Genomic DNA, 10,906 nt, shown 5'->3' on the forward strand with positions numbered 1-10,906 from the left:
GCATGTGTTTTGGTGAGTATGTATGCATATTTGGGTGTGGGTGGATGTGTGTCGGGTTTGCATGCATGTTTGTGTTGGGTGTGCGTGTGACTGCATGTGTGTTGGTGGGTTTGCATGTTGGGTGTGCATGCATGTGTGTGTTGGTGGGTGTGCATGTGCGTGCATATGTGTGTTGGGTATGTGTGAGTGTTTGTGGGTGTGTGTGTATGTGGTGTGGGAATGAGGTGGGGAGCCAGGAGCGTGCTGGCTGTGCATCCCGTCCCTGGTGACACCGCCTGCTTTCCACTTCCCTGCAGCATGGCCCTGGAACCCCTGGAGCCCTCATGAGTCCACGCCCAGGGCACAGTCTTCCCACACTCCCAGGGAGGGGTCTGGAGAAATTCTATGAGAATGCCCCTCCCCGCCCCCAGACACAGACCACAGGGTGCCAGCTCTTGGAAGATGCTGGGTGACCCCTGGCGCGCACCTGCCATCTCTACTCAGCAGCCAAGCCTGAATGCAGCCCATGCTGACTCTTCCCTGGGAGAGGAGGAGCTCTGCTCCCTGGGGCCTTGGGACCCCTGGCTACTAGCCGAGGGGTTCTGAAGAGAGAGTGGGTCAGGCATCAATGCCTGGAACTTTCAGTGAAGAAAATTCTACATCACTTTTAAAGACATAGATGCAAGTGATGAACCCCTGCTCCCAGTGTCAGAGAAGCGCAGCCACCTGGCTGCAGGGGACCGTGCACCTGGCATGGCCCCGCCCGGCCCCAGATATCCTCCTTATGTCACGGGCATGCAGAGACCCCTTCACCCCCTAGAGGGTCATCTGATAGGAGCATGGTTTTTCAGACTGAAGGATCTCTCTGTGCAAGATTCAGTCAAAATTGTGAAACTTGTGTTAGTTTCAAAAAGCAGGTGCCCCAGGGAGGGAAGCCTGGTGCCAGGAAAGCCACCACGTCCACTGTTCCCTTTGAATCCGCCCTTAGACCTTGGACAGCGGCAGCTTGAAGAGCCCAGGCCGAGGGTTGGGCCTCCATGTTCCCTAATGTGAGCAGCACGTGCTGACAAGCCATGGTCTGAGCCCTTCGGGTGAGAGTCCCAAAGCCCAGGGCCCGTGGGTGCTCTGGCCACCTGCTGCCCTCCCGGAGCCAGCCTGTGGCTTTTGAAGTGTGAGCTCACATCTAGCCTCTCTCTTGGTGGGGACAGGCAGCGTGGTAGGAGTGGTGATGAAGGGGGGTGTCTTGAGGAGAGAGCACTGGTCTTGCACAGGAGGTGATGCGGGGACTGAGCTTGTACCTCGGCTTGCCAGGCCTGGGCCAGGGGACCTGATCACCCCCTGGGGAGGGTAGTAGGTACGGGCGTGAGTGCCCTCTGCAGCCCCCCCGAGCCTGAGGAGCGAGGTCAAGGCAGCTCCCTTTTCCTCACCCAAAATGCCACTGGCAGGGGAGGCTTGCCGGAGGAAACCGCCTTTCTCCCAACTGCCCTTTCCACACTTCCTTATCTTACCCACTCGCTCCCTGGTGCCAAGGCCACTCCTGCCACCGCCAGCGCGCATGCACCGTGGCCCAAACAACCCCCGCCCGCTGCAACGGCTCCTGCGTCCTCTCAGAACCAATCCTAGCCCCTCTCCCTTCAATATTGCCATTTTAGGCTACTTCACCTCCTTTCCAGCCCTGCCCCTCTTACCAGCCTATATAACCTGTAATCACCCCTGAATAAATCTCTTTGGCGCATACCCCTACTGGATGAAGAGTGTTTTTGTCCTTATCGCCGCCCTCCTTGCACGCCTCTCGCCGAGGACTCTGGCCAACGTCCTCCGCCTCGCCCTCGCCTCCGGGAAAGAGCCCCCGCCGCCGGTAACCTTTAAGCAGCCCCGAGAGCAGAGGGCTCGGCTACCGGCCGCCACTCCCCCTAGAAGCAGTAACCCCGACCGCAAGGTGAGAAGGTCCATGCTGAGACCCCTTCCCAAGCCCCTGGCTCCCGCCATTTCTTTAACCCTCCATGTCCCAAAGCAGCTAAATGTCACCCAAATTTGGCGTGCTAGAGACTAAAGCACAAATGTTCTTTATTCTTTCCCTGAAGCACAAGGATAGCTTATGCAGCTTAATTATACTGTCCCAAAGCAAGCAAACTGAAAGAGGAAACTGTGCAGAAGACAGCCTGCACATACCTGGTGATCAGGTGTCATCAGTCTCTAATGTAGGAAGATTCCAGGCATTTATGGAGATGCTTGTTAGAGGGACGCTGCAATTTGTGGTCTTCTGTCTCATTCCCCTTATTTTCCTGATTTGGAAACCAGTCATCACAGAGTCTATGGGGACTGGAGACTTGCTTAGAAGGGATAAGGTGGGAAAGGGAGAATTTATTCTGAAAATTGCAGTCATGCTTGGGACAAAGTAATTTCTGTGACTTCCAGGTTACAGCTCCTTGCCAGACAGTGAAGTCCCCAACAACCGTTTTTCCCCCACTAAATGCATTTTAGTACATTAAAAGGATGGATCTTAGTCGTCACTGAAATTAATTGCACAGTTAGGTGTCTACAAAATCTTTTTTTTTTTAATAAAAGATTGAACCTCTTAGGTTTCCGTGAAAGAATTAAAAAAAAAAAAATTAATCATCCCTGCAATTCACAAAAAGAAGAAAAATGCTTGGAGTATTTCCTGGCCCAAACATCAGCTCAGGGATCTGACAACATGGCCTTTTAGAATCCTGAAATTCAAATAATTTATTTCTTTTTAAATATTCTGAAACTACTTTCATCAATTCTTGAAATAACAAATCCTGGAATGTGAGTTAGAGATATAACTTTACTTAGGGAAAGTAATAGTTTTTCCAGTTCAGGAGTTAAAAAAGGAAGAAAAAATCCTTGCCCTGAGCAGTGCTTCCTTGCAGGTAAGAAAGGAGTGATGGGGTGAGGAGAAGCTGCAGGCTGGTCAAGTACTTGCTATTTGCAAGACAAAACAATTTTGCAAATGCTTTTGCACATACCATCCAGCTTGCTTTAAAGGCAAACCAAGTCCTTAAATCACAGAATTCTAGATTGACAAACCCAGAAGGAAACCTGAGGTATGATGTAGTCCCTGTGTTGTCTAAGGGAAAAAACTGAGGTCCCAAGGGCTTGTCATTGGGATCCCAGACTCCTGGTTGCAGTGTGGCTACTTCCTTGGAAGGCAGACCCAGCTTTCAAAAGCAGCTAGATTCATATATAACTTCTTAAAGCTGTCCAGAGCCCCATCTGATCCTTTGCTTGGCATATGATTAAGAGTCATAGCATGGAGTGAACTGTATTTGTCTGCTATTGTTTTTTTAATAGTAGCTTTATTGAGATATAATTCGCATACCATAAAAGCCACCCTTTTAAAGTGTGCAATTCAGTGGTTTGTAGTATATTTACAGAGTTGAGCAGCTGTCACCATGACCTAAGTTTAGAACATTTTCCTCACCCCAAAAAGAAACCCAGTACCCATTAGCGATCACTTTCCATTGCCCCAATTCCCCAGCCCCTAGAAACCACTAATCTGCTTTTGATTTGCCTACTCTGGACATTTCATATAAATGAAATCATACAATATGTGGCTTTTACTCTGCAAAACATTTTCAAGTTCATCCATATTGTAGCATGTGCCTGAACTTCATTCCTTCTTATGGCCAAATAATATTCCATTGTACGTATGTACCACATTTTGTTCATCCATTCATTAGTTGATGGACATTTGGGCTGTTTCCACTTTGGGGCTGTTATGAATAATGCCACTGTGATTGTTTGTGTACAAGTTTTTGTTTAGACATATGGTTTCAACTCTCTTGGATATATACCTAGGAGTGGAATTGCCGGGTCACTGGTAATTCCCTGTTGATCCTTTTGGGGAACTGCTAGACTGTTTTCCAAAGTGGCTGCACCATTTCTCATTCTCACCAGTGGTATATGAGGGTTCCAAAGTTGCCACATTCTCGCCAACACTTGTGTTGTTGTTCTTTTTATTTTAACCATCTTAGTGGGTGTTACTGCTGAGGATTTTTGATCTTGTAGCACTTCAGTGTATTGAAGTGATCTGTTTCCTCTGTCTTCGCTGCGAGATTATAATCTCCCGGAGGACTGCGCGTGTACCCTGAAACCCCTAGTCTCTAGCCTAAGTGTTTATTGAGTTGAATCAGATGCCAAACTCAGGTTTTGTCCGTCATTTATGGCTGTGACCGACATTTGACTCCCAACTATGTGTCAGGTTCTATGCTGGGAACGAGGCCTCATACAAAGAGGAATAAACCAACTTCCTTGTTCTCCAACGACTAGGTCAGACTAGTGGGGGCATTGGGTGAACAAAACATAGGGGAAGAAAAGGAAATCTCAATGATTAATTAGGACGCACATATAAAAAATAGTAGAAATTTTTTTCAGTAAAAAAAACAGCACACATCCTTGGCGTTGGCCATTAAGAAAGATGAGGCGTCAGCAATGCCGAATCTCCCAGGTGACACAAGCGCTTGTCTCTCACAGACATGGCAGGAGAACCTTGCTGTGTGGTGACAGGCAGCAGGTGGAGGCTTCCAGCCTGCGGTCGCAGCTAGGGGCGGGCACCTATGGAACCCTCTGCGGTCAGGGTTGCTTAAGGGGTACCGGCGGCGGCTCTTCCCGGAGGCGAGGGTGAGGCGGGGGACTTGGCCGAGTCCCCGGCGGAGGCGTGAAAGGTGTGGAGGGCGGCGAGAGAGGAACGCGAGACAATCTCTCTTTAGGAGGGTTGAACCAAAAGCGTTTATTTAGGGGTGAGCACAAGTTATATAGGGTGGCATAGAGGGCGGGGTCGGTGTTAGGGGTGTGGGGTCCTTACATGGCAATGCTGAGGGGATAAAGGCTAGGATTGGTTCTGAGAGGGCGCGGAGGTCGTTTGAAAAAGGGGCGGGAGTTGCTCTGGCAACGGTGCATGCGCACTGGCGGTGGCGGGAGTTGCTCTGGCAACGGGGGTGGCGGGCAAGATAAGGGGGGCGGTTTTCTCTGGCAAGCTTCCCTTAACGGTTGTATTTTAGGTGGGGGAGATGGGGCCTGTGGCCGGCTCCACTTTCTCAGGCCCCGGGGGCTGTGGAGGGTAATACTGCCCGTGCCCACTACCCTCCCCGGGGGCTGGCCAGGTCCCCTGGCCCCGGCCCGCCAAGTCGGAACTCAGCACCAGCAACCCGCACCAGCCTGAGTTATTCTCATTTGGAGGTGCAGGCACTGAGCTGCTGCAGCACATGCAGGAACACAGCTACAGAGCACACCCCAGGCCAGGGCCTCTCCTCTCGCAGGCTCACTCAGGACAAGTTACATGATCCGGGAAAGCTATGCCCTGAAAGAGTGAACTCTTGCCTGCCTAAGAGCCTGTATGTGGTTATGCCCCAGAGGGTTCAAAACATCTCCCCTGTCTGCTTTCCTTGCCCTTTGGGCCCCAGTGTGGATGGCCATATGTGCTATCCTCCAAACTGGGGTCCTTCAGGGCATGAAAGAGGATGCTGTCAGTAATTCTGCTATGCAACAGGCAAAAGTCTGGACTGTCCTGGGCAAACCGAGCCATATCCTCACCCACCCTATCTCCATGCTTCAGTTCTGTCCTCCAGGGAAGGTGCTGCCTACCCAGCTAGCTGCTCCGTCTTTCCAGATCTGCTCTCCCCTGCCCTGACCCCACAGCACCTGCTGAGGGACCCGGCTTGGGGCCCTCCCTCGACTCTGCCTTGTGTGTTACCATTGACCACCTACATCGTCCTCCTTTTGGATCATGAACTTCTCAAAGTTAGGGACTAGATCAAGGCGCTTGGCACTTGTGGCGCTAAATGAAGACTTCCTCTTGACTGGAAAGCAAAGGTAAGCCAGGCCAAGAGTGGAGCCACCTACACTTCTCGAGGGCCTTCTATGAGCCAGTCAGTAAGGCAGTCCCTCCAGCTGTCATCCTCTCTCCCTTCCTGTCTTGATTTTCCATGCACAACGCTTGGCTTGTCAATAGACTTGTAAACATAGCTGTGTGAACAGAGTTTTAACCAGTTATCCAGAACTTTCCAGGAATTCTCATTATTGTTGAGCATCTAGCCTTGAGTGGGCACACGTCTGTGATTTGGAACTGACGCTTTTCCATTTCCAATTCAGATCCTCATCAGTTGGATGTATTCCAGTTGAAACCCTCACCCGGCCTAATGGATTTAATAGAAACTGTGTTTCAATCCTGTAGAGATGACACTGTCCCCTTCCGTTTTCCAGGATCAGTACAAGTTCTGCTACGAGGTGGCTCTGGAATACTTGAATTCCGGCTGATGGCGAAAAGGGCCCTCCCGTCCGACAAAGCCTAGATGATCCTGGTATTTGTGTATGCCAGATGAGGACTTCTCAATACGCTTATTTTGCTTTGCATAATCGGCTCTTTTTTAAGAGCCCAAAGAAAGTGTTTATGAACTGCTTGCGCTGCCCGACTCCCTCTGCAAAGCTGCTGCAAGACAGACACACACACAGCACTAAGGCATCAAATTCTGTCCTCGCCACGGACCCGCGGGGGGCAGTGTGGACGCCCGGTAAACTGAAGAGCACAATTATATTCTTATGAAGGAATTTGTACCTCTGGGGTATTATTTTGTGGCCCGTGACCGTTTGTTATTGTTACAGCTGAGTGTACATTTTTGTTCTGTGGAGAATGCTACCTGGCATTATATAATATATTATTTTAGTCCGTATTTGTATTTTAACATGTTGCTTAACATAAGCTTCTGTAGCTTTCCAGGACTAACAGATAAGTGTGTGACGAACAAAGATACCTTGTTTGCATTGCTGTTTCTATCCGATTTGTAATGTTTCCCAGGGAAAGGCTTGGAAGGGATTCAGTTCAAAAATGCAAAACCTGACGATCAGCGTCACAGACCCAAAGCTTTTCCGTGTGTTTATATTGTAAATATTTTTGATTTCGTCAAATTATTTATTCATTAAAAGAAACTTTTGTGAAGCACAGTGAGTGACAATCATTTTTCCTAAGCCCTGGAAACGATTTGCTGTACGATGTTACTTGTGTGAATTCTCAACTCAATAAACGATGACACATGATGTGGCCGCGGTGTGTTCCTGGTGTCCCAGCAAGCAGGAGGAGGGGCGGCCGGGGCCCCAGTGGCTCCTGGCCACGCCAGACCACGGAGAGAGAGTGTGCATATCTCAGTGCACTTGCCTTCAGCAGGGACACGAGCGATTTTGAGAGAGAGCTTTTGTCAACAGGAAATCTAGACCCCATCTGGCCAGCCTGGGGAGTCCACGGCAGGACAGGGATTCTCCTGTCCGACATTGCAGGTCGTGACAGCGTTCTGGGCTGGCCCAGGGCTGTGACTCTGACTGCTGGCAACCACGTCCAGTTGCCAGGGGATATTATCTGTCCTCTCCCTGCCTCATGCAAACCTAGAAATTGCTGCGAGAGCCATCTTTAAAGGGTTATACAATCAGAGTGCATTTATGCAGGATGCAAAGCTGAGCAATACAGTTCCTGCTAGAGGGACCCTCGAGTTTGCAAAAGGCCCCCTAGGGTGCTCAGTGCTCTGCAGGGACATGGCAGACCCCTAGAGAAGAGATAGCTTATGCTATCATTTTAACCTGAGTTTTAGGCCATGTTAGATGGTTACCTCCACCCAAGTTTTCTCTTAGTCTTATTCCTGCCATGCATTTTCTCTGATCTTATGAAGACCCCCAGTCAATTATTCTCTGAGTACAGCGCACCTCATGGCCTTGCTTCTTTCCCAGTAAAACCTATTCCCATAATGTATCACTTCAGCCACAGTTCTCCAACATCCTCAGTGCCCTGGACCCTGTATAGCTGCATCATATCCAGCCTGTGAATGCTTGACTTTAAAGAAACTCATCCAGGACCTCTGATCCCAGACAAGGTAGAGTAACAAAGACCAGATTTACTCTCCTAACTGAAACAAGTAAAAAATTGGGGGAGGAGAGAGGTATTTTCTTTTTTAATTGGTCTTCAAGGCCATGGACATCAGACAGTGAAGGACAATAATCCTTGAGAAATAAGAAGCAAATGAAGTGGATCTTATGGTTGTCCCAGCTCACAGCTTGGAGAGAATTTCCAGATCGTGGTGCAGAGAAGGAAATCCAGGTGGAGCCCAGATGTCTCCTTGTTGAGGAGATGAGGCTGGGAGTTTGAGGCGGCCAAGGAGCTGGAGTTTCCAGGACAGCACCAGAGAGAGCGTACAGAGAAGGGAGTTCTGGAGAGCTGTGAAGTGTACCCCCAAATCTTCAGCTAAGTACTGATCAGCATAAGAATGTAAGGCAATATCTGAGGCCAAAGAAAGATCCACCCGAAAGGGTTGTAGAAAGCAATTCTCAGAGTTAACAGAAGGCCAGAATAGTCCCTAATCCCACTGGATAGAATAGGCAAATAAGTTGGCATCAGTACTGGGGCAAAATTATCCCTAGATTAAACACAGTTGTGGTCCCACCTAACAAAGCTTAATATCAACAACAGAAGGGATCAAACTTTCAAAGTTGTTAGGTTTAGGCCCTGGGCCCTCACCCCACCTCCTGCCCTTAAGAAATTTGCAATACAGCCACCACCCCTCCCCACCCTAGGAACTCTGCAGATCTGCGATAAGCCACTGACCCCACCCTTAGGAATCCTGAATGTTTAAAAGTGTAAACTTTCCCGCTTTCAAACTGGCCAATAGAAACTTGCCAGCTACCCCCTTTCCCCAAAGTAGCCACTGAGAAACTGCATACCTAGACCTGCCAGCCTCCCCTTCCCTGGATGAAGAACTTCCTGCCAACCATCCTTTATAAGCCCTACTGTTCCCTTGGCTCAGGGTTGTCACCATTTTCTTAGGCTTCAGCCTGTCTGTGCACAGCCAGTCAATAAAACTCCTTTTTATCGAGTTTTCATCTCTTCTCTTCTCGATTGAAAAACCTAACAAAAGTAACTTGTCTACATCACAGAACAAAACTCAAAAATAATTATAAGGATGCAAAAATATCCAGCACCCTAACAAGGTAAAATTCACAATGTCTGGCATCCGATCCAAAATTATTGGGCATGAAGCAAAAAAGAAAGCTGGAAAATATGACACTTAATGAGGAGAAAAAGCAGTCAATTGAAACTGACCCAGAAATGACACAGATGATAGAATTAGTAGACAAGGACATTAAAGCAGTTATTTTATAAATGTATTCCATATGATCAGAAGCTGGAGGAAAGACTGAGCATATTAAAGAAACAGTTAGGAAAAGAAAAAAAAAAAAAAAGATGCCCCTCTCTCCCACAAAAGAAAAGACCCAGTGTAGCATAACAAAAAACTTGGCTGAGGAAGCAACTTCTCAATCTTTGGAATTTCCTGTAGTAGGAGTGTTTTTTGCTCTTCCTGCTGGGCCCAGGGCTACACTTGATAATTCATGTGCTAATGAGACGGCAGGGGGAAGCGATCCACATCTGTAGTCTTAAGGTGGGGACTGGACACACCAGAAAGATTAATCATGTGGGGTGTTCAGCCACTTCACATCAACCCTCCTCCCTGACCTCTGGTAGAGGGGAGAGATTGCCAATTAAGTTCGACCACGTTGACATTGATTCTATCAGTCGTGCCTATGTAACAGAACTCCATTTAAACTCAGAACCTTCAAAGCACCGAAAGAGCTTCCCAATCGATAAGATACATCTTTGTGCTGGGAACGTGACAGGTTTTGACTCCATGTAGAGAGAGGACATGAAAGCTTGTATTTGAGAGACTCACAGACCTCTTACCCAATGCATCTCTTCTTTGGGCTTCTTCTTTGTATCCTTTTACTATAACATAACTATAATCATAAGTATATTGCTTTCAGTGAATTCTGTGAGTTGTTCTGGTGAAGTATCAAACCTGAGAGCGTGGTAGAAACCCATGAATTTGTAGCCTGTTGGTCAGAAGTGTGTCTGAAGGACCATCCCATGGAGGAAAGCCCTGAACCTGTGGAGTCTTGCCTGATGCTGGGAAGTCAGAATCAGGAATGAATTGGATTAAATTACTGCAGTATGTGCAGATGGTGTCAGCAGTTGTGTCGTTAGAAGGGACATAGGTTTTGACAGCAATTTTTGACAGTGTATACACCCAAATAGAACTTCAATAGATGAAAACTACAACATCTGACATATATATACACATACACACTAGATGGGGTAAATAGCAGACTGGTCTTTGCTAAAGAAAAGATTTATGAACTTGAAAACTTCAGTATAAGCTATCAAAAATGAAACAGAGAGAAAAAAGATTAAAAAATGAATGAACAGAGCATAAGGGAACTGCAGGGCAACTTCAGGTAGTATAATATATGTGTAATTGGAGGAGAAGGACAGAAAAAATATTTGAAGAAATAATAGCACATATTTTCCAAACTTAATGGATATTATAAACCCACAGACACAAGAAGCTAAATAAACTCAAAGCACATGAAACATGAAGAAAACTATACCAAGGCACATCGCAATCAAATTGCCTAGAACCAATGACAAAGAGAAATCTTAAAAGCAACCAGAGAGAAGATGTGTTACATGCAGAGGAACAATGATAAGAATTACAGCCAACATCATTTTGGATGCAATGCAAGCCAGAAGACACTGAAACAACAATTTAAAATACTGAAGGAAATAAAATAGAACTTTAGGTCCCAAAACAAAGGTAAAATAAAGGCATTTTCTGACAGACCAAAAGAATTCATCCCTAGAAGACCCCTGTTAAAAGAAATGAAGGAAATGATATCAGATTGAAAATCTGCATCTGCTCAAAGGAATAAAGAGTAGTGGAAAGAGTAGCTCTGTGAATAAATATAAAATGCTTTTTTTTTGTTTCTGAAATATCTTAAAAGATAATTGACTGTCCAAATAAGAAACAATAAAAATGACTGTCCAAATAAAAAACAATAACAATGTAGTGATGGGTTTATAACATAGGTATAG

General features: G+C 47.1%; 1 protein-coding gene across 5 annotated transcripts in view; it reads left to right on the plus strand.

The window, feature by feature from the left end:
• PTPRM (protein tyrosine phosphatase receptor type M) overlaps nt 1–6,937 on the plus strand; it is a 792,402-nt gene extending 785,465 nt beyond the window's left edge. For all 5 annotated transcript variants that reach the window (XM_037806216.1, XM_037806217.1, XM_037806218.1 and 2 more), the window contains one exon: nt 6,205–6,937. In XM_037806216.1, coding sequence (XP_037662144.1) covers nt 6,205–6,258 — 54 coding nt within the window. In that variant the 3' untranslated portion in view covers nt 6,259–6,937. The remainder of the gene's footprint in view (nt 1–6,204) is intronic.
• The last annotated feature ends 3,969 nt before the right edge of the window (nt 6,938–10,906 follow it).

Source organism: Choloepus didactylus, chromosome 16 (genome assembly GCF_015220235.1).
Source record: "Choloepus didactylus isolate mChoDid1 chromosome 16, mChoDid1.pri, whole genome shotgun sequence".
Classification (NCBI taxonomy): Eukaryota; Metazoa; Chordata; class Mammalia; order Pilosa; family Megalonychidae; genus Choloepus; species Choloepus didactylus.